Here is a 23,567-nt window from a genome sequence, read left to right on the forward strand (position 1 = left end):
TCACACTTGGGATGGGGCAGCTCTGTTTTGTTGCCAAAGGGAGTTTCATGATTTGGCACACTTTCCTGCCAAATGCATGTAACACTTTTTAAGGAAAAAAAGGACACCATCAGCTTCCATTCTTGATTAGGACTTTATAAGTGCTGGCACTTCTTTGATGACCCTGATAAATATTTGACAGGCTGCTTGCATGTTCAAGAGCATTTGACCACGGCACATGTTGCACTGACAATACGGTGGTGGCCAACAGTTGATCTACCACTGCCAATAGAAGGCCAAATGGTCTTGGTCTCCTGCTGGGCAGTGAAGTTACTGAGGGTTTTCAGCCATTCCTTTTCAGGGAAAAGCTGCATTATTTGCCCGAAGGAACGAAGGGATCCAGTATTATCAGTTACTCTGAGATTTGATACCCTGACCAAACTCGGCCGTGTCACTGTGTAAAATGGAATTACTCGGTAAAGGTGGGATTAACTGATGGCAAGGGTGTGGACAGTGACAAAGCCTTGTCTTTGGACGTTCTTGGCTAAGGATACAGTCTAAAATAACAGTACTAGATAATAAACAGAACTGGGCCAAGCTGGGCCATCCCAGACCCCTAACCTTTCTGTACAACCTGGCTTTGCTAAAGACCTCTTCTTTCCCCTCTATTTGTGATGTGCTGATCTTGAGGACATTCCTGCTGAGGAAGGGAAGTCAAATTGGAGTATAGCCTTACTGTAGCGTGATTCATCATCTCCCCCATCCCAGAGGCCCCATCCACGTATATATGATGATGCATACATTTCCTCTCTGGATAAAAGTGAAGATCTGCTTGTCGTTCTTGGAGTCCGATTGCTCCATATATATAATTAAACTCTTCAGTGGGAATAGAAAGGCATTTCTGTGTGTTAAGTAACTGAAAACAGTGTTGATTTCAATTGAATGATGCCCCTCCTAAGGACGAATTGTTCTTTTGTGCATAAGTCTCTCCATTCTTCTGGTAGGCAGTTCACTTTCCCAGCTCCAGGAGGCCCTTTAACCCAAGACAGCTGAGTTCTTTCCTAAATATCAACAAATGCTTCCTCTAATTAGAGGAGGTTTAGACAAGGAAGCTTGTTTATGAAGTTAGATATGTACACTCACAGCTATTTTTGTCTGCATCAGAGCCCTTACATCTGGCTACCAGCTCAATATCCTCATTATTGCCTCTTCTTTAAAATCAGTAGAGAGAGCAAAGGGGACTGAGTTCAGCAGAAGATTGAATTATTTTTTTATCATTACTGGATTTTCTCTTCAGACTTTGCAAACGAGTTCTAGGCATGTCTGCATTTGTGCCTGTGACTTTGCTGTGCATTTATGCGTGACTGGCCTATACAATCTCTGGTGATGGTTTTTCTGCCAGGGTAACTCGCCATTTCCACGTTGTGGAAACATTAAGCATTGCCCACTCCCTGCCAAGAAGGCAGAGCCTCCGATACCCATGGAATATTTTGTATGGACCCTGTGCATTTGGCACAGGAGTTGCCCAGCGATCAGCTGCAGGGCAACAGAGTCTAAGAAAACCAGTGAAAACTGGTTGTGATTTTCATGTTTTCTGGGTCCCAGCGTTAGTGAACAGCCCTTGTGCTTGCTGAGAGGTGGTGCGGTAGAAACAGCACCTTGCGTGAAGGCAAACGTTTGCTCTGTGGGAAGCTTGCTTACTGTCTTGTTCCACGTGTCTTGCTGTTTGTCTTCTGCTGAGCTGTTTGTACACGAAGTTTGTCTGTATCCCTCTACTCTCCGACTTCGGTTGTGCAGGGGAGGCCCATGTGCAATGGCTGCTTAGAAATGGGATGCTGATCTGGGTGTTACTGATTGCTATTTGTGTCTTTTCCCCTTTCCAGGAAAGTGGAGGACTTGCAGTTCCGTGTGGAGGAAGAATCCATCACAAAGGGGGATCTGGAGGTAATTCCTAACACCCTTACCAAAACGTGGGGTTAAAACCTGAAATTACATGTGGGGCCTCACCTGAGTAATTTCTGCCACCTTTTGCTCAACTCTAAACAAGATGCTATCTTTATTGATGGCTTTGGACCTGCTGCGAGCACCGTGGTATAAACTGTGAAGATGGTTCTTTGGTATGTTGCCCAATGACTAATAATGCTAGGAGCTGCCTAGAATTAATCGCATGCAGCCAGCCTGGCTTTAAAAGTTGCCATGAGTTGCCAAGCCGTGTTAAATCTGACTGTATCTGAATCCTTTTCAACATATGTTTTTTCCACTGTAGAAATAATTTGACTGCTCAGTCACTGTCCCTGCAGTGTCCTGTTATTAGCAGCGAATTGGCTATTCTGTCAGATGCTGTTCTAGTCCGTGTGTCGTCTGACCTGCAGTACCCTCATGTGGAGTCCTCTGCCCACAAGCGTGGGGTTTGACACTAGAATACTCTTTTATTTGGAAGGGCTGTCGCTCAGAGCGATGCTGTTGCACTGATGTTGTGCAAACTGGAAGTGGTGTTGGGAGCTTGCCCTTCTAGCAGGAGGTTTTTCTGGGGGTGGGGGGAAAGGAAAAGAAAATATTTCTGTGAAAGCAAGGCTCTGCTCTACATGTGTAAATCGGGACCTTCCCTTATCTTTAGCTGAAGTGCTAGGTTAGTACAGCCAGAAAGGTCAAGGGACCTGCTCCTGTGCTTCACTGTCATCATCTCAATAAAAAGCCCGGAAAAATGGGCAAATGAGGCAGTGGAGTATGTTGCTGTGGCTTTGACCTTCTTGGCATAAACCTCTCCTCTTTAACCAGAAGCTGAAGCAGAGTAATGTGTTTGACAGGGTATGAATCGGCGACGCACAGATGGCAGACCTTGCTAAAGGACAGCAAGGGCAGTTTCTGCATAGTGTGGGGGTGCAAAATCAGGTTTCTGTTGACTCCTGAGCTTAGATGATAGGTTTCCCCAGCGCTTTAGAGAAGTGATTGATCCATCACTCCCTTTGACAGCAGTGAACTGTCCCTGTGTAAGCTTTACGTGTTTAAGCCCAGCTCTGAAGTAATGGCAGTGGGACCAGGGTTAGCTAGCAGGTATATTTAGATATATTTAAGAAAAAAGCCAGCACGTTTTAGCCAGGTGGTGAGCTGCTGTGATGTAAGTGCTCCTGTAGCTGCAAGTCCCAAACCGAGGACAGATCTGATTTTCATTTTCACTGGGAAGGAGTTGCTTTTGCAATGGGGATATGGCCAAGCTTCTTGCAGGCTGCCAGGGTCCTGTCCCCACTTCCATGTTCATCTGTACAGAAGAACAAGTAACTTCTTAGGGAAGAGTCATGGAGCAGCTTGGTTTCCTGCGATCCAGAGAACTGGGATGTTTCCCTGTGGGTCCAACACCAGTGACAGCACAGACACTGTCAGAGGACTTTACTGTGGTCAGTTTTTACATTCTGTCCTGTCTAATTTGGATGCTCAGACCGAATGATTGACCCACTGGAGTTAATGCTTAGCTTCCTGCTTTGGTGTGGAGACAGTTAGGATTTCCAGAAGCAATTAATTCACTTAAAAAAGTGTCTCATTGGAAATCGGGGGGTTAAGTGCTCCTTCATTTTGCAGTATATTTCCTGGGAAACGGTTGTCCCTGATATCCTGCATGTAAAATCACAACAACATCAACCAGCGGGTGCTAGCACCGCTCTTCGCATCCCTAGCTGGAGCTCAGCTAACCACCCAAATACCAAAAGCAAAAGCCAGCGACAGTTGTCTCCCCTCCTCTGGTCTTGTAGTCCTCTTACACCAACTGCCCTCTTGAAAGTACTCAGAGGAGAACGTTTATCTTGCACTTAACAGCCAGTAATGGACACGATGGTAAGGAAAGATTATCTCCTCTGTGGTCCCTGGATCTAGGGTTTCTGCTGAAGGCTAGGCTAAGTCCCATGGTATTTCTCATAATATCATGTTGTTTTTGAACAAAGCTGGGACTCTCCCATGTTGGGCATGGCAGGCAGCATCCTTAGAAGCTCTTTGACCAAAGAAATGAATTCGTCTGAAGCCTGGAGATACGGGTCCAGTTTTTGAACCTCAGATAAAGAAGGAGGAACTGCAGATTTTTGCCTTGAAATGTAGTTGTGAATTCACCTCATTTTTGATCCTGGTGGGCAATGCTGATGCTATAGGGCTTTGGAATGCAAAAAGCAATTGCAGGAAAACAAAACCTTTTAAGAAAGGCTTTTTAGGGTGGAAGACTCTGTTGTTATAGGAAATATTAACGCCTTCAAGGAGCTATCTCATGCACATCTCCTGGAATGTACCTTCATATCTTGAACAGCAGTTGGAAGTCAGTTTGTAATTTGTGAATAGTAATTTAAGGCTAATAGCGAGAAGTCTGTCTAAAATTCAGATCTGAACCCTCTCAAAGTGCAGGAAAACCTTGGATTTGAGGCTCTGAGTCATACTGGCTAGGCAAACCGATTTGCATAAAATAAGAAACAACACAGGACTTGATGCAAATCTTAAGTGAAGCTATATTTAAGGACTGTAAAATAGTTGATATAACTTTCTTCTCTGATTATTTTTCTCCTCTGTTTTCATGTGTTTTTTCCAGACTTGGAAAATAGCAGGATTGGTAGATACTGAGCAAGCTTGCCTGAGTGTCAACCTCAGGAGTCGTGAGAGGGTTTCTTTGGGAGATTCAGAGATTAGTTTTGTAATAGGTCAGCGTCTTCAGGTAGCCAGTGTCTGATGTGCTGCCACCAGTTCAGGTAATTTCAAAAGTTTGTGTTGCTGAAGTTTCACTTGGGGATTTTGAGCTAGTGTAAACTGAGGAAAATTCATTAGTATCAATGGAATAATTATCCCTGTAGATAAAGTCAAGCCTGGAGCTCCACCTTGAGATGTGGATCTTCAAGCTTTGCAGAGAGCAGGAGAAGCCACTCAGTAAAAAAAAATTAAATTTCTTCATTTTTCTTATTAGGATGCATTCAGCCAACTTTTGCATTTTAGTGATATTATTTTGGGATTTTGATAATGTTTGGGTTTTTGAGACTACATCTCTTTTTTTTTTTTTTCCTCTCCTTCAGAGGTCAAATAGACCACATAAAATATGGAGTAGAATGAGGGCATCTGGCGGTTGAGATCTTGACCATCTATGAATACATGTATAATGATACCTTTCAAGCCATAACAGAGAACTGATTTTTACAACCTTCAGTTTCCATCGTTTGTACACAACTAACCAAACCTTCCTGTATTGTAGGAAAGGGCAGAAAATCCCTAAAACTGGTTCCAATAGAAAGAGGGGGAAGCCAATAATTATATGGAAAATGAGGGTTAAAAAAAAAATGGTTCTGATTAGGTTTGGTTTGGGTTTTGGTAGGTCTGTTTTAATTCAAAGGAAAATGTTGGGTTTGTAAGCTAAAAAAAAATATGAAAGCCAGAGATCTTCATGCATTTTCCCATGTCTCCTCTCGTCTTTTATTGATGGGAAATTTTACATGATCTTACAGCGGTTGTTGTAGAGTCCTGAGGTTTGCCACCAAGTGGTGGCAAGCTATATGGTACTTCTGCTTTAAAAGTGGAGGGCACCAAAGCAATGCCCTGAGTCAACGTTCTTGGATTTGGCAGGTTACATAAGCTTCTTGTGCTTAATTTACTCATCTGTTTTTAAAAAAAAAAAAGGGCAAAAACAGAACAAAAAAATAGTTCTGTTTTGTGTGTCTTAGTGTGCAAAAATCACTTTGAAATTCATAGCAGCCCTGTTCAAACCTAAAGCACTAATATATATATAATGGTTTGGTATCTAAATTTCTTTGATTTGCTTTCAGTGCAGTATATTTTTGGTTTTAGCACCATGCTGTGTACAGTATGACCTGCTTTTTTTTTCCCCACCTAGTACAGGGTTCAACCTGTCTCCGGAGCAAAAAGAGGATGGGAACTTCCAACTCTTTTCAGTCTACCTTGTGATTCTTCTTGAGGAGAGATGCAGAGAATCACTGCAAGGTCTTTGCATTCTCTTATGTGGTGCAAGGGTCTTGTACTGGTGGTCTGCAGCAGTGGGAGCTTTGCTTTTTAGGAAGTGTCTTCGGGATAGTCTTGATGCAGGAAAACACTGAAGCAGCTTTCTAATGCAGAGGGATGTTTTCCCGTCACAGATTCCATTTCCTTATGAATAGCCACTACAAGTACCATGTAAAATCCCGTAGTGACCATTTTCTGTTCGGTTGGAGTTTTCCTGCTTGTTTGGATCTTTATTCTCCTCCTGTTGTGAACTGCCTTTCCTTGTCTTGTACACTGAAGATGATGTTGCAGCCTTCTCTTTCCCTCTCTTTCTCTCTCTCTCCCCCCTTCCCCTTTTCCCATCTCCACTGTTCTTCTTTTTTCCTTATGTGTGACCAGACTCAGACGCAGTTGGAGCATGCCCGAATACGGGAGCTCGAGCAGAGCCTGCTGTTTGAGAAGGCACAGGCTGAAAAACTCCTCAGAGAATTAGAGGACACGAGGGTAACGGACCCCCACTTGCCCTGCCTGCAGAACGGCGCGCTTGCCCCCTGCGTTGATGCTCATGATGCCTTGCTTTGGGTTTCTTCTTTTTTTTTTTTGGTTTGTGGGGTTGTTTGGTTTTGGCTTGAATTTAGGCTTCCCTGATTTTTTGGTTTGGTTTTTTTTTTTTTTTTCCTTTGCTCTCTCTCCTGGAAACGGTAGTACGATATAATTTCTAGCTTTGCTTCTTGTGTGGGGACTGGTTTCTCAGATTGAGTTTGCTTCTCTGCCCCATGCCACCATTTGACACATGAGCTCTTCACAATTCATCTTTCAATTAACATGCCCAAATAATATCTGCACCTTGCACAGTTCATTCTGCCTCAAGGCTCCCCCAGGCTGTAATAGAAAACAACATTGCAATCAGCATTCCCTTTGTCCTTCTCCAGCTGTGGGAGCTGCCATCCGAAATGGAAGATACTGGTGAGTGCAGGTGGACCAGCTCTGATCCTTGGCCATGCCTGCAAGAGAACAGGCTGCCCGGATGAACAACACACCCCATCCTAAAAGCAGCCAGATGTGGAAAGGGCTTTTTCATGCTGGTGTGGTGTGGGAAGCGGAGAACTTGCCTACAGTGAGCTTGCTCCTCACCGGTGAATTTCTGTAGAAAACACAAACATGAGGTTCTCCAAAAGGGCTAAACGGTTTGAATGCCCCTGTGCCCATCTAAAATAAAAAACACACAGCCTCCCGGGCTGACGGTTAGTGGGGAAAATGGCAATTGAAATGAAACGGAATTGATCGCTTGTGTTTTGGCACTGGAAGATCTGCTTGGTTTCCTTGTTTCTTCTGCCTTTTTCTAATATTTCATCTAGTCACATCTCCTCTTCTTCTCCATCCATAGCTGCAGCACCCTGAACTCCCTGTGACTAGCAGGTAGTTCAGCCCTGTTAGGTTACATTCAGATCATAAGACATTGATCCATAGCCCTGATGCTCAATATTAACCACAGCCAGATTTATTGTCTTGCATCCTCTAGCCTTCTACGTTATTTTTACTTTGCTAATAAACTCTAACAAGTACTCACGTGTAAAAATCCCTTTGCCTTTTTACACCAGGGTAAACAAATTACGACGCAGAAGAAAGGTCTGTAGGCTGAGGATTGCGGAGCAATAAAGGAAACATGATACGCTTAATGCTGGTTTCAGTGCTTGTGGTATTCCTGCATGTGCAGTCACATTTCCTCTGTGCATCATCTGGCACGATGCCTAGTCTGGAAGTATAATGCCCTTTTCAGGACATTATTTTTCATAAACCGCTGTTGCTCTCTAGCAAATTTCAAGGGTTGTTTCAAAGGTGGGTGTTTCTCTGTGGAAAACGAAAGGTTCCTATTAGAAAAAAACAAATTGCAATTGGCACATGGACATAACTGTTGGAGTTATTGGTGATAGTTACCCTGGTGCAAAACTGTACTCAGACTGGAGGGCGCTGGGTATTCTTGTCCTGTTTATTTGAACTTTGACTAATGTACTTTGGATTTACTGCCACTGGAGCACACTTAGTAAAAGGAAGGATGCAGCAATGAGAGATGGGGACTGACTTTGTGTTCTCTGTTGTGTTGCAGTTAACCACGGTAGCGGAAAAGTCCAGAATCCTGCAGCTGGAGGAGGAGCTGAGCCTCAGGCGCAGCGAGGTGGATGAGCTTCGACAGTGCCTCAGGAGCTCTCACCAAGCAGAGACCCCTGAGCATAACCTTGGCTTGCAGTCGGAGGCTCTTCGTCTACGAGATCAATTGCTGTCTGCCAACAAGGAGCATCAGAAGGAGAGCAGCCAGCTAAAGGAGAAGTATGAGAAGACATTAAAGAAGTACCAGCAGGAGATGGAGAAGCTGAAAGCCATCAATGAGAAGTATTCACAGGAAATCGTTGACCTAAAGCATAAAGTTCAGCAAGCCACTAATGAGAACATGGGGCTTATGGACAACTGGAAGTCCAAGTTGGACACGTTGGCTTCTGACCACCAGAAGTCTCTGGAGGACCTCAAAGCCACGTTGAACACAGGCCCCGATACCCAGCACAAGGAGATCGTGGAACTGAAGGCAGTGGTGGAGAGTATAAAGATGGAGCACCAGCTTGAGTTGGAGAACCTGAAAGCCAAGCATGACATTGAGACAGCTGTTCATATAAAGGAGAAAGAGAGCCTCAAACTGAAGTTGCAGGAGGCTGTGGATGAAGTGGAAAAAAGCAACAGCAACTGGAAAATGCAACTGGAAACCAAAAGCAATCAGCACCTTCTTGAGCTCCAAGATGTGAAGGACAAGTGTCGAGATGCTGAGCTGAGGGTGCTTGAACTGGAGAAACTTCATGGTGAATATAAAGATCAGACACAAGCAATAGCTTTCTTGAAAGAGCAGATTTCTTTGGCTGAGAAGAAGATGTTGGACTATGAAACACTGCAGAAAACAGAAGTCCAGAGCAAACAGGAGATCCACAGATTGCAGGAAAAAGTGCTTGTCTTAGAGAACAAGCTGCAGTCCATGGAGGCCCTGCATCCTTCTCAGCATGCAAACGTATGACTTCTGAGTCGTTCTGCTTGTTTGTTACCACTGTTAGTAACTCTTCCTAGGAGTAGCCCTCGGCTGCTGCCTTGGGCAATTTTCTGAGCTTTCTATGCCTCAAAGTATCCGGATGTTTTTTACCTTCCATCTCCATGCTGGAGGTGTCTTCCTATTCTTGAAAGCCAGTACAGTGGCACAGTTAGGAGAAATAAGAGTCAAGAGAAGCAAGTGGGCCACGTCTGGGCTTGAAGGCAGACGAGTGCTATGGCAGCAGAATAGGACTATCGTAGTTTGTCGGGGTGGGCTCTCATCCCGAGCGAGCAGGCAGCGTTCGTAGCTGAAAAAGCATCGTTTCTACAATACAGCTGTTGTCGCCCGAGGAGCTGCAGCAGCCTTAGTGTATTATGGAGCGAGGCCCTTTAGGGGTGGGTGGAGGACAGGGTGGAAGAAGAGTCGCTGCCCACGCTGAGATAGAGCACGTAGCTTGCTCAGCACCTGGAGCATGGCTTGAGAGCCTCGGTTAGGGAGCTGAGCTGACGGCACAGGGTGGGAGGTGCGCGCCAGCAGTGCGGCAGAGGCAGCGGGCAGGCTTCGCCGCGCATACAAGAGAGATGGGGAAATGCTGCCTTTAAGGATTGTAGTGGAAGAGCTGCTAGCAAGGGTCAGGATGGCACCAGGCTGGGGAAATAAAATGCCTGGTTGAATGCGAGTCCTGAGGCTCCTCGGGAAGGCTAAAATAAGAACAGTAATAATCTGAAGGGGTCAGTTTTCTGTGTCCTTTGTGTCTTTCTAAGTCATCCCCCCTTTTTTTTTTTTTTACTATTTGCCACAGGATGCCGTCCTGCCTTTGTGCATGGCACAGGGACGTGTGGCTGGCTTTGCACTAGAGTGAGGTGGGGAGATTGCTACTCATGGCTCTAGGCTGGACCCCGTTTGTGTTTGGATTTTGCATGAGAAATGAGCAAAAACCCAACTTACACCTTGTCCCTGTAGGGATGCAGAAAATTAAAATAAGCTATGAAAAGCGCACATTTTGAGAAGACTCATTTGAAATCTGTCACTGGCAACGTTGTCACCGTTCCAGCCTTAGGTGCCAAGGAAGCGAATACTGTGCCTATGTTTAATTTGCCAATGTGCACAGCCCCATTGAAATTGGTTGCACCTCTAGGCAGCCAAGTCAAGCCCATGAATTCCTGTTGGCCAAGTCAGAGCTTCATGCCTGCTGAAAGGCACACTCAACTGGACAGGAGGGGCAAAAGCCTGAGGAGGAATCTACAGCATTAATGGTGTTTCAAGGGTTGTTCAACACATTTCATCTAGTAAAGACAGTCATGAACAATAAGTACAGCCAGGGCCCTGGGAAAAGTGCGTTGTTATTACAACATGTCACACGTTATAGCCAATATTCAAACAGGAATGAATGTAAAATAAGAAGCTGGAGGTTTATTCCTGAGCCCTTTAAATAACTGAGGGGGCTCTGGGGGACATTGATATTGGAATAGAACCAGGGAGTCTTGAAATAATTATTTTAACTATGTGTTGATTAAAATCATGAAAATGTGGGAAGAAATGCATGGGTGAAAGCCTTTGAGTGTCATAGGGGAAATTCTATTTTTAAATGTCTTGGCTGATTGAATGTGACTGCAGTATTAACTATCCAAATGTTTTAAACAAATGTGTCTTGTGACCATGAATGTGCCATCTTGCCTAGACCTTCAAGCGAGAACCACAGCTGTGCTTCCCAAGAGCAATTAAACAGTTTTTTCCATACCAGAAATGCATCAGCCAGCGTATTTCCCCCTCTTGGCGTGCTCCTGCTTCTGTTCAAGTACCCTGCAGCCCACTCAAGGTCTTGGGGACTGACCTCAGGGCTTTCAGCGGTGGTGGCCGCAGCAACTGCTTGATCTGGGGTGTGTGCTGAGGTCTCACCGAAGGCTGTTGGACCTTAAGAGGCTTGAAGGGCTGAGTTGTGGCTTCTGCAATAGAAGGCTTGGCAGTGAGCGCTGCAGTCTCTGGCTTTACACTTTCCAGTGCAGTATAGAAAAAAGAGGATGGGGAAGAGGCAGAATCCTCTATGTGGATCGGCATTTGCTTATTTTTTTAGTAATCATTCTGTAATAACGATTATTTTATCAAGGTTTTATTACTGGTGTTATAACTTTGGGCAGAGTTAGATTCTTCAGAAGTTGAGGAACTTGTTGCCTGATAGGTCTCAAGTTGAATGTTAAAGAGCATTTGCACCTGAATATTGGGTGTGGTTTACCACAGGAGACTGGTCCAAAGGAGAGCAGCTCTTCCATCGCTCTGCGTGCGTGAAAGCTGGAACCAGAGCTTGCGGGGAAAGCCTGATCTCGTTTTCCCTCCCGGGTGAATCTCACTGTTGTGCTCAGCTGCCTGTTGTATGTAGGCACCCTCAGATGGTACCAGTTAACCTTCAGTAGTACCCAGCTGTAGGTGTGACTCCTCAGAAGCTTTTGTTTCCCTCAGGAAGGATATAAAACATCGTAACTTGGGTACCGGATACACTTCTGCTTTGGATGGGGCTTTGTGGTTGTTAACTTTGCTTTGAATCTTTGGGTGAAGGGCTGGTTTATATCTCCTCTTTTACATTTATTTCAGATGATTGAAACTAATGATATTTCAGAAGAAAAGATGAAGATGAAACAGACTATGGAAGGTACGAAACATTGTTTTGTCTTGGAACACTGTGTTCTAGTGGCTCATGTGCCTTCCCTTCCTCTGACTTTCTACTCTTGCAGGAATGGCTGTGTGGAAGGGGCTTAGGAAGCCATTTCATCTCTCAGATTTTGCTGGATGGCATTTGTTGTCTGGCTTTTCCCCCCCTGCCCCGAGTCTGGCTGAGCGTGTGCAGGGGTGGATGTTTTTTACTGGTATTACACACTCACCATGCAGATGGTGCAGCTTGGAGGCAGATCTGGGGAAATGAGCGCGCTTCTGTCCCTTCACGGGTTGTTACAGCAGGTCAAATCCAGACGTTAAATGTAGTTTGTTCATAGGAGACGACTGCTAACGGTAGATATTAATGGAACCAGCTTAAAATAATGGGGGTTACTTTTTTTTTTAATTAAGCTTCCTATAAATCAAATCTGCCCTTTTAAAAAACCCCAGAAGTTACGCACTCAGAAAATCTGTGTAACGTAGCTTTGAAACTGAATTGCTCTCGCCCTCCCTCACAAAGAGGGTAAGCTGTAACCCCTAGTCTGAGCCACCGCAGACCTGGAAAGGTTGGAGCTGATGGTCTCTGTTGGGAGCGATGTCCTACCACATCACTGCGCGTGGCGTACGCTTTTGGGTGTCCGTGAAGGCTTCAGGGCTGTTCCAAGGTGCGCAACGTGCTTCCAGGTCACACCTTCCCTTGCTCGTTCCTAGGAGACTCGTATTTCTTCATTCTTCCTTAGGGTTGCTTTTCTTCAGCAGAAGATGGTCTCAGTGTAGATCATAAGGGTGATCTCTAAAGAACTAACTTGTCACTTCTCTTTTCAAGTGGCATTTGGCTTGTGGTGGCATAGCTTTGCCTCAGTTACTCACCTCTAAGGAGTCTGCTCCCTCTAAAGCCCTTGTTAAAGCCCTGCTGAGGATGTAGCAATCTAAACAGAGGTTACTGGGGAGTTTTGCAGGCTTAAACTTTACTTAATAGAAACGTTCTTCGGTTTGAGTGTCCTTCCCGCTCTTCATGGATTCAGAGGTGTTTTGTCCTGTTCCCATCTGCCCTCGCTGCCAGCTAGGCCTTGCCAGTCAGCTGCGTCACTCTCTTTGCAGGTACAGGAATACACACGTGTTGTACCAAACTGGATGCTGATTGACGGGTAATTTCTGCCTAGTGAGGGCAGAACATAAGTAGGTCCAGCAGCCACTACTCTTAAAATGGCTGCTCAGTCCACGTGCGTGTTTTGTCCACACCGAATAAGCCATATATAGGATGTACTAAAACCAACAAGTTCATACTTGAGCCACAAAAGCATCGTACTTCAAATCTATGGCTCTGAGTGTGGAAGAGAACACGTATGTTAAAACTGTTTCTGCCTCCCAGTGTGGGAAGTAACACAAGGAGGCAGTTTAAAAGCCAGTGCGCCCGCCATTTCAGTGAAGCCACCGAGGCGAAGGGCTCTGGGGCGAAGGATCGCGCCGGGGGACCTTTCCTGAAGCGGCCAAACTGCGAAGGCGGCAGCACAGGGAGAGAGAGGGTGCCCCAGCCCCCCCCGGCCGGCAGAGCGGGCTCCTGGCGAGCGGCAGCTCTGACTCATATAGACATTCTATAAGCGACTGGCGGAGCTCTTGCGTTCGCTGGCCCTTGTTCTTGTGGGGGACTTCAACCTACCAGACATCTGCTGGAAGTGTAACACAGCAGAGAGGAAACAATCTGGGAGGTTCCTGGAGTGTGTGGAGGATAACTTCCTGACACAGCTCGTGAGTGAGCCCACCAGGGGAGATGCCTTACTGGACCTGCTGTTTACAAACAGAGAAGGACTGGTGAGAGATGTGGTGGTCGGAGGCCGTCTTGGGCTTAGCGACCACGACATGATAGAATTCTCAGTTGTGAGGGAAGTAAGGAGAGGGGTCAGCAAAACTGCTATCATGGACTTCCGGAGGGCAGACTTTGGCCTGTTCAGGTCACTGGTTGAGAGAGTCCCTTGGGAGACAGTCCTGAAGGACAAAGGGGTCCAGGAAGGCTGGACAGCCTTCAAGAAGGAAATCTTAAAGGCGCAGGAGCAAACGGTCCTCATGTGCCGTAAGAAGAGCTGGCGGGGAAGGCGACCGGCCTGGCTGAACAGGGAGATTTTGCTGGGACTCAGGGAAAAGAGGAGAGTTCATCACCTCTGGAAGAAGGGGCAGGCAACTCATGAAGAGTACAAGAATCTCGTTAGGTCAAGCAGGGACAAAATTAGAAAGGCAAAAGCCCAGCTAGAGCTCAGTCTGGCCACAGTCGTAAAGGATAATAAAAAATGCTTCTACAAATATATTAACAACAAAAAGAGAGGCAAGGAGAATCTCCATACCCTACTGGATATAGCGGGGAACATTGTCTCCAAGGACGAGGACAAGGTTGAGGTGCTTAATGCCTTCTTTGCCTCAGTCTTTAATAGCCAGTCCAGGTATCCGCAGGGTATTCAGCCCCCTGAGCTGGAAGACGGGGATGGAGAGCACAATGTACTCCTCATAATCCAGGAGGAAGCAGTCAAGGACATGCTAAGCCACCTGGACACCCACAAGTCTATGGGGCCTGATGGGATCCACCCGAGAGTACTGAGAGAGCTGGCGGAGGAGCTTGCCAAGCCACTCTCCATCATTTATCAGCAGTCTTGGTTAACAGGAGAGGTCCCAGAAGACTGGAGGCTTGCCGATGTGACACCCGTCTACAAGAAAGGCCGGAAGGAGGATCCTGGGAACTACAGGCCTGTCAGCCTGACCTCCATACCGGGGAAGATCATGGAGCAGTTCGTCTTGAGGGTGCTCACAGGGCATATGAAGGACAAACGAGGGATCAGGCCCAGCCAGCATGGGTTCATGAAAGGCAGATCCTGCTTGACCAACCTGATCTCCTTCTATAACCAGGTGACCCGCCTAGTGGATGAAGGAAAGGCTGTGGATGTTGTCTACCTGGACTTTAGTAAAGCCTTTGACAGCGTCTCCCACAGCATTCTCCTGCAGAAACTGGCGGCTCGTGGCTTAGACAGGTTTACTCTTTGCTGGGTGAGGAACTGGCTGGATGGCCGAGCCCAGAGAGTTGTGGTGAACGGCGTTAAATCCGGCTGGCGGCCGGTCGCAAGCGGTGTTCCCCAGGGCTCGGTTCTGGGGCTGGTCTTGTTCAATATCTTTATTGATGATCTGGATGAGGGGATCGAGTGCTCCCTCAGTAAGCTTGCAGACGACACCAAGTTGGGTGGGAGTGTTGATCTGCTGGAGGGTAGGAGGGCTCTGCAGAGGGATCTGGACAGGCTGGATCGATGGGCAGAGGCCAACTATATGAGGTTTAATAAGGCCAAGTGCAGGGTCCTGCACTTCGGCCACAACAACCCCATGCAACGCTACAGGCTTGGGGAGGAGTGGCTGGAGAGCAGCCCGGCAGAAAGGGACCTGGGGGTGCTGGTTGACAGCCGGCTGAACATGAGCCGGCAGTGCGCCCAGGTGGCCAAGAAGGCCAACAGCGTCCTGGCCTGTATCAGCACTAGTGTGGCCAGCAGGAGTAGGGAAGTGATCGTGCCCCTGTACTCGACACTGGTCAGGCCGCACCTCGAATACTGTGTTCAGTGTTGGGCCCCTCACTACAAGAAAGACGTTGAGGTGCTGGAGCGTGTCCAGAGAAGGGCAACGGAGCTGGTGAGGGGTCTGGAGCACAAGTCTTATGAGGAGCAGCTGAGGGAACTGGGGGTGTTTAGTTTGGAGAAGAGGAGGCTGAGGGGAGACCTCGTCGCTCTCTACAACTACCTGAAAGGGGGTTGTGGTGAGGTGGGTGTTGGCCTCTTCTCCCAAGTAACCAGCGATAGGACAAGAGGAAATGGCCTCAAGTTGCGCCAGGGGAGGTTTAGATTGGATATTAGGGAAAATTTCTTCCCCGAGAGGGTGGTCAGGCATTGGAACAGGCTGCCCAGGGAGGTGGTGGAGTCGCCATCTCTGGAAGTGTTCAAAAAATGTGTGGATGTGGCACTTCGGGACATGGTTTAGGGGACATGGTGGCGCTGGATTAATGGTTGGACTTGATGATCTTTAAGGTCCTTTCCAACCTTAGTGATTCTGTGAAATGTGCTGAAAGTTCCTTTCTTTGTTTTTATTAATGTTTTATTCCCTTTTTTCCCCTTGTGGTTGCTTTCTTGAACGTGTCCAGTATGGCTTCCCAGCTGTGTATCCTGCCTCCTGATACCTGGATGGTGGTGAGATGCAGTGAGAAACACCCGCAACCTGTCTCCTGCTGCTTCTCTTGTTGACAGAGGGTACCACTGCCGTGCCCCTGTCGCACCCCACCCCATGCCGTACGCTTGATGCCGTCCTGATTTGCACAAAGCATTTTCCAAGCTTCTAATCTTTGTCTTTTTCTTTTCATTCTCCCGCAGACCTCCAAGACAAGCTGAGTAAAAGAGACAAAGAGGTGTCATCACTGGTATCCCAGACTGAAACTCTAAGGGCCCAAGTAAGTGGTAAGTTTCCCTAATCCAGTGCTGGTGGGAACTAGGTGTTTCCCTGCTCATCCTGTGTACTGGTGTTATTCAAGAAGGGTCTAGGTGCTGAAAGGGGCAGGTATAAAACATGGCACTGCCTGTCTGTTAGTGGATGTTGTTGATAAAAATTTGTTCAGGAGTTCTGGTCTCTCTTCAGGAGGCATATACAAACCCTACAGAAGATACTTGTGTCCTGTGAGAAGGGGTTTTTGGGCTCATTGAATGTCAAAAGTTGAAAGAGGCAGAAATAAATGGAGCTGGGCATGTTGTTTCGGAGATCTTCCCTTAAACAAGGCTAGATCCAGAGCTAATCAGACTTGTGCTGCTAGAACTGGGAATTGGGAAAAGACCAAAAGCAGGAATGTAAGTAAAGGACTAAGTGACCTTTCTTCCCCCTGTATCCTCTGCTTCTTGTAGCTTTGGAAAATAAATGCAAAATGGCAGAAAAGAAGGCCGATTTGGTGTTAAAAGAAAAGAAGAGGCTGGAAGGTGAACTGGAAGCCTTGACCAAGAAAACACACGATGCTTCAGGGCAACTGGTCCTAATTAGCCAGGAGCTACTCAAGAAGGAAAGGTCAGTCTGCAGGCCTGAGGGACGGAGATGGAGACCGGGGGCCGTTTGTGTTCATGTTTGTTCAGGGTGTTATAATTCACCGCCAAAAGAAATCTAAAGGTTGAATTGTTGAAGTCCATCCCCCAGCTTTCCTGTTGTTTAGAGATGCTCATGTGGGAATTCGGTTAATATTAGGAGCTATGAATTGTCAGTGGGGCTGCCCCTTCACTGCTCGCCAGGAGCTGCAAGACAGCTTGGTGCCCATGTAGATGCTGAACGAAGTCACCTACAAGCCAGCTAAGCTGGCTGCTGCCCTGCTCTGAAGCACAGTGCCCTGTGCAGGTCCTGGTCTCTTTACAGCTGGTGCAGGGCGGGGGACAGGCAATTTGTAGCCCCCGAAGTGGTGGGAGTTGGGTCAGGTTTGCTTGCTGACCTTCCTTTGGATCTGTAACAAAGGTGGGAGGGAGCGTGGCAGGACTCCAGTGGTGTGTGGGCTCTGGAAGTGTCTTCACCTTTTTGTGCTGCTTCTTCCAGGAGCCTGAACGAGCTGAGAGCGCTGTTACTGGAGGCGAACCGGCACTCGCCTGGGCCAGAGCGGGACCTGAGCCGGGAGGTGCACAAAGCTGAGTGGCGGCTGAAGGAACAGAAGCTCAAAGATGACATCAAGGGACTGCGAGAGAAACTGGTTGTGCTGGTGAGGACACCAAAACCCGTCCTGGCCTTGACCTGGGGGCTGGGGGGCTCTGTGTGGCTCGGGGGGCAGTTCTAGCCCTTCACCCTTACTCCAAGTCTTCATGCTTTCTTTTGTGCTACTGAGCATCTGATGGGATGATGCTTCCTTGACAGCGCCTGTGAGCTGTGGCCTGGCTTAGCAGCACCTTATGAAGCAGCAAAAATGTCCATCTGTCCTTCTCCACTCTTCTCCTGTTCCCACTGGTTTTAGATCCATGGCTAAATAGGGCTAAAATTTGTGTGAGAGACTGAAGGTCGGTCAGCTACCCCACATTGTTTTGCTTATTCCTAGATCAGTGAATGTGTCATGTCCTCTAATTCCAATGTACTTCAGTGTCCTCCAGTGGTTGAAATGTGAATAGTTTATTTGAACTCTGCAGGGAACAAATTGGAGCTGCTGCTGGTTGCATTCGATGCGATTGCCTTCAGAGTTGTGCTCTGACCCCATCTACTGTTGAAATCAAAACATGGTTATATGAGTTACTGTGGATTTCTACTTTGCTTAGTTTCTGTAGTTATTGATTTTAATCTAACATGCTCCTATTTTCCCTTTGCTGTATAAGGACAAGGAAAAATCTGTAACGGATCAGCGGCGATACTCCCTGATCGACCCCTCGTCAGAGTCAGAAGTGATCCGGCTGCAGCACCGGCTCGTCAGCACGGAGGATGTACTGCGCAACGCGCTGGAGCAGGGCCATCAGATGGAGAAGCTCATGGAAGCGATGAGGCTCTCCTCTGAGAAAACACAGGTAGAACATCGGCAATTGTTTCCCGGGTCGCTCAGCCCTCAGCAGTCATTTCTCTTGAGCAATCTGCTGGGATCTTGCCCTGTGCCGTGGGGGTGATGCTGGGTCCCTTTCCATGCCTGCCAAGACTTTGTTCCGTCAGGAAACTAGGAAAAGCCTTGCTAATTGGTAATTATGAATCCTTTTGTGTTCTGCAAGAACGGTTGCTAAATGTGGTGTTTTGGGGAAGGTTGCAGTGTGACTAACTGTTCTTTATGTGTACGGTGACGTGTGGCTGCATATCCTTGCGGTACAGGCACTTTATAATATGAAAGTTGAGGGTTTCTGCCATCCCTGTTCTTTGACAGGTTTATTTCCTTGCAGTCCATAAGTAGAGGGCGTGACTGGGAAAATGTTTTCCATTTCTCTAACCAGTTTCTGGAAGCATCTCTGTATCTGATCTGGGTTTCCTGATGGACCAGAAATGTTCCCATTCGTGGTGCTGTCTTCTCTTCCCAGCTTCCTCTGGTCTCCCTTGTTTCTTCTGACAAAAGCAAAACTGCTTCTGTTGATTGTATTGCAACCTTCTTTCTGAAATTGAAGGCTGCAAATAACTTGCCTCTCCTTATGTAGCTTTTTCTGTCTCATACCAGTGGTGTCTCAGCCCTGACTGATTCTTCCTGTGAAACGACCTGCCCCTTGTGGCAAGCTTCATGCTGCATGTCCTTTTTAGCTCTTCTAGTTGTATTTGCTCTAGTGTCTGCAACCAGCTCGTGGCTTCCAGAGCCCAGATGCACCAGTGCTTCTCTCGTACTTGCTCCTTTGAATTCTTAGCTGAAAAATGTCTTTCTCTTTGCAGTAATGAGCTACAGTTCACATTCAAGCAGGTACCTTAGGATAGTACAGAACAAGCCACTAGGCATGGAGAATGGGCAGAGAGCTTGTTTTCCCTGATGCAGGTGCAGATATGTTGTGGTAGGTAGTCTGGGGATATGAATTCTTCTCCTCCCATGACACTTTCTTCAACACAGTTTGCAGATACACCGAGTGGCTGTTTGCATTGCAGCAGTACCTGCAGGGAGGCAGTCAGGAGGAGGGTGCATGGTAAAAATTGCAGCCCTGGAAGCTCTGCTGGCTCAGCTGAAGCATCTGTGTGTTGCAGACAGTCCCTTTATACCCCACAGTGTCTGTCAGCACCAGACAGGACAGCTGTAGTCGTGATGACAAGTTTGTGGCAGTCCAAGGCGTACTATAATCCTGTCAGTGTGACTTCAGCTTCTGCTGTAATTGCTGTGTGTCAAATGAAAATGCATCGTGACAACCTCGTCTGCTGTAAGCTATGGGAGGGGTGGGGAAAGTTATTCTCTGTTTGCTTTAATGCTAAGTCCCTTGAGAATAGGAAATCTTCCCTTTTGCATTCCTGTCTCCAGAGGTGGTGCAGGTGGTAATTATTTCTTCCCCAACTGTAGAAAATAACTAATCTTGCATAAACTGAGTTGGAATGAGCCTTATGAGGTCAGCTAATCTATCCCTGGTATTACTTTGATACTTCCATGCTTAAGAAATCTTAGAGATACGACAAGATAGTATTATGCCTTCAGCTACAAACCGTGGTACTAAGAGATAGACAGAGGATTATTGCAGGAAGCTGGGCTTCAAATTTCTATTGATGTCAGATTTCTAACGTGCCTTGTTACAAGGAAGTCTGGATCCAAGCTCTCTAGTTTCGGTGCGGTATCTGTTCATCCTTCCCCTTATGAAGGGGGTTGTTAACCAGGGGCTTTCAGGCTGAGCCTGAGGCTGTTGTTGGCCTAGAGAGATCCTGGTGCCACAGTTAGGGAATTGATGGTTCTTCCCCAGAAGCCACATTTCTGCTGTAACCCGTTCTGCACTACCCTCTGACCTCTCGCCTCCGCTCTGACAGCAGCAGCTGCTGCCCAGGCATCTGCCTTGGCATCGCTCTCCCTTTGTCTGCAGAGCCTGCGCTTCGCAGCACGCTCAGGAAGGAAATCTCTAATTGCCACAAGCTGCTGCTGCTCTCCCTTCGCAGGCTTCGTCAGCCACCGCGCTCTGCGGTCCGCGATGTGCGTGGCTGGCCTTGCTGTTAGACGAGGAGGCGCAGGCGCTGGGGAGCGTAATGGCACTGTGTCTTCGTCTCCTTGTCGAGTAATTGCCTTGCTGTTTCCATGCCTGCAGCTGCAAAGTACTTGTCCTGTAATAGAGGAAGAGGATCTTTGCCTTCTCCACGTCTTGGGAGACCTTGATGTTGCAGCTTTGCAGGAAGTGACAAGGATTTGGCACTCAGGCCTTTTTTTTGGAGAATTTGCAGTGATTGCTCTGGGAGCTTTTTTTATTTGATTTCGAGTGAATTGCACCACTTTGTGTTCATTTTAGTGACCGTGTACCGAGACCAAATTTCAAACCTAGTTGCTATTATCTGATAGCTGCTTAGTGCACAGATCAGGTGTGCTGCAGGTAGGATAAATTGCCTTGCGTAAGGCCTGAATCGCCTGTGGGCGTGGGTGCAGACCCAAAGCCGAGTCACTACAGCGGCACTATTCTGGCCATCCGTCCCGGTAGGATTCACTGCCTGGCAAACACTTCAGGCTCTCAGAGCAGAGCTTGGTTTGAATCTCTGCCTGCTTTTTCTGCCCAAACTAAACCTCTGTCCCATAGGGTTGATTATGCACCTTCATGGTCACAGTGAGAACGGAAGCTGGGACTCCTCTAATGATGGGCTTTAAACCTTGCAGGCTTGTCTCCCCATAAGGTCTGGTTTTGCTGCCATCAGCAATTCACCAACAACGGTGAATGTCATTGCCAAGACCCAAGCAACTGACATCTGGCATGCTGTGACTTCAAGCTGCAGCTTTCTCCTCTTGTTTGTGCCAGTTGTACTGTCATTTTGAAGATGAAGGGCTCCATATTATCCCTGCTAAAGAAACATTATAAATGTTTAAAAGTTCTTGCGCTTTCTAAAGATAGAACAGCCTGTCTCGGCTGCCAGACTTGTCCCCAGAGACGGGAAATGGGGAACGGCAAATGTCCTTTTCACTGCTGGGATGTTCACTGTGCCGTGTTCTGCAGCTAACGCTGCCCTTGGCTGAGGGTTTGTTTATCCGGATTTAAGAGTCGGAAGTGAAGAGTGGGTTTGTGTCTGTAAGGGACTCCGGGTGTTTTGTAGCTGGGAAGGATGCAATCTGCCACGTGGGGATGGGTGCAGAGGGCAGGAAGCTTCTTGCCAAAAGTGGGGTGGGATTTTTGCATTCTCCTTTCCTTGTGTGGAGTGGGCACTGCATGCTGGGCTGCCAGGAAGGAGATGGCAGTCTTGCCAGATCTCAGCACCTATAGGCAAAACCACTAGGCTCCGTGTCCCTCGTCAGTAAGTATTGTCCATTCTCCATTGCAGAGTGGTGGAAATTCTGGGTCGGCTAATGGGATTCACCAGCAGGATAAATCCCACAAGCAAGAGGTAAGTTAAAAGCAGAATGTTGTTTGAAATGGTGACTGCTTCATGTGGTTTCTTGCCTGCTGTGCTGGGGACGGCGCTTGGATGGAGGCAGTTTGGCCAGGCAAGCCTGACTGCGTCATTCCCAGAGAGAAAGCAGAGGGCTTTGCACAACTCCGGTTCCTGTGCATGGAGGGAACCTCGCCTTACCATTAAAACCACGTGAAGCCATCAGGAAGGTGCTCCTGAGATGCACACTGAGGTGCAACGGGTGCTTGCTCTGGGAGGAGCAGTGGGGAGCAAGTTTCCCTTCAGACTCCTGGGTCAGTGTCTGTATGACTCTTCTCCTGGCAGCCCCAACTAGAACCTGCTTGGTCTCAGATCTCTGCCATCCCCTTTACGTAGGTGGCATTCATGGGACATGCTGTCTTGGTCTCCTAATGGTTGTGATGCAGGGCAAGATCTGTTAGCCTCAGACTTCATTTCCTTGCAGGCAGGATGGCCAGCCTGAGGAAGAGGCAATGTGGCTTACTGGGCAGAGCAGTGGGTCAGGACATGGCAGGCCTGGTGGCATCCCACTCTGTGCCTCAGTTTCCTCTTCTGTAAAAAGACCTCTGTGCTTGCCCTCATTTTGCCTTACACAGTCTCTTTTCTTCCAGGAGAAGCTCTGATGGAGAAGAGGCGAAGAGGATCATTTCACGCCAGTATCAACTCCTGTGCACAGTCAGGAAAAATGATACCCCATCTGGCTTTAGCACCTCCAAAAGACTGGACACAGTATTTTCACTTTAAAGCAGGACAATGTTTATAATATACTAACTGATGTAATCAGGACAATCCTGGAGACCAGTTTTCCGAGGCGGCCGTTGTTCCAGGAGGGAGCAGAAGGATCTCTCTGGGTTTGGTTTTCTTACCTGTATTGGTTTTGACTCTGGAATTTGTATTGCTTGACCTGCCCTTGTCCCACCAGCTGATGTGGCTGCCCAGAACGGTGGCTGAAGTGTTGGCGAGTCCCAGCAACCCCACGGGAGCCGCAAAGGGATTTGCTCATGGTGTTCAAATCTGAAGCACACGCCCAGAGGCTGCACACTTCCCACGCTGTCTGTCCCTTCCCTTCCACCCACCCCGGTGTCTTGAAAACCCGCACAAGCAAGTGAAACGTGCTGGGCTGACTGTTCACGCTGGCCCGTGTAGGCTGAGGAAGACGGGGTGTGGGGACGCCTTTCCCTCCTCGCCTTGTAGAAGCCATCACTGTTCTAGAGCACGGAGGCTGCACTTAGTACTTGTATTATAGCATGTCATGGGAAATAGTCTGATTTCAGAGGGATATTTATTTTGTTTCTCACCCGTTGCTGTTTAGGGAAGGAGCTGTAGTAGCTCTGAGTTTGGGGGCAGGCACACCTCGCTGAGATGTGGTTGGCCTTTCTTCCTGCAGAGAGATCGCTGAGCAGGCCTCTGGTGCCCAGGGCCACCACTGGTCTGCCCAGCCTGGTTCCCCTGACTCGTGTGTGTTGTATTGGGTCTTCTTTGAGCACAGGACTCCAGACGGCTGCATCTTGGCGTCACTGGCCCGAGGGCTCCATGCTGGCTGCAGTCAGTGTGGGACAGATGCCTTGAGGAGATGGTTCCCTCCTTGCCTGTTTAATTGAACAGCTAATCAGGGATATCCAGAGATATCCGTGGCTCTCCAGTATGATGTCCATCCCCTGCTACTGGGAATGGAGGAGGCTAAGGCGCGGCTGTGAGCGTTCATGCAGTAGTGGCTGTCTGTATTTGGTGGGTACAGCGATCCTCTGTGCGTGACCCGAGTACGAGGATTTGGAACAGAAGGAATCCAAGACTGGAGCCCGCACAGCTCTTGTGTCCATACACAGCAACGCAGACCCAGGCAAGGGTCTTGTTCCTTCTTCTGAAGGCTTTTCTCTCTAACTTTGCACCACAGCTCCCAAGGGACATTAGG

At 47.7% G+C, this 23,567-nt stretch overlaps 1 protein-coding gene across 1 annotated transcript in view; it reads left to right on the forward strand.

Annotated features, from left to right (window-relative positions):
* Positions 1-21,743, forward strand: part of CLIP2 (CAP-Gly domain containing linker protein 2) — a gene marked incomplete at its 5' end in the record, with an annotated part of 61,527 nt that extends 39,784 nt beyond the window's left edge. Inside the window, 9 exons of the mRNA XM_082008793.1 lie at positions 1,863-1,923; positions 6,334-6,438; positions 8,042-8,986; positions 11,594-11,651; positions 16,045-16,128; positions 16,567-16,723; positions 17,237-17,396; positions 17,998-18,183; positions 21,569-21,743. Coding sequence (XP_081864919.1) covers positions 1,863-1,923; positions 6,334-6,438; positions 8,042-8,986; positions 11,594-11,651; positions 16,045-16,128; positions 16,567-16,723; positions 17,237-17,396; positions 17,998-18,183; positions 21,569-21,640 — 1,828 coding nt within the window. The 3' untranslated portion in view covers positions 21,641-21,743. The remainder of the gene's footprint in view (positions 1-1,862; positions 1,924-6,333; positions 6,439-8,041; positions 8,987-11,593; positions 11,652-16,044; positions 16,129-16,566; positions 16,724-17,236; positions 17,397-17,997; positions 18,184-21,568) is intronic.
* Positions 21,744-23,567: the final 1,824 nt, after the last annotated feature.

This window comes from Phaethon aethereus (genome assembly GCF_964289735.1).
Source record: "Phaethon aethereus genome assembly, chromosome: 19".
NCBI lineage: Eukaryota > Metazoa > Chordata > Aves > Phaethontiformes > Phaethontidae > Phaethon > Phaethon aethereus.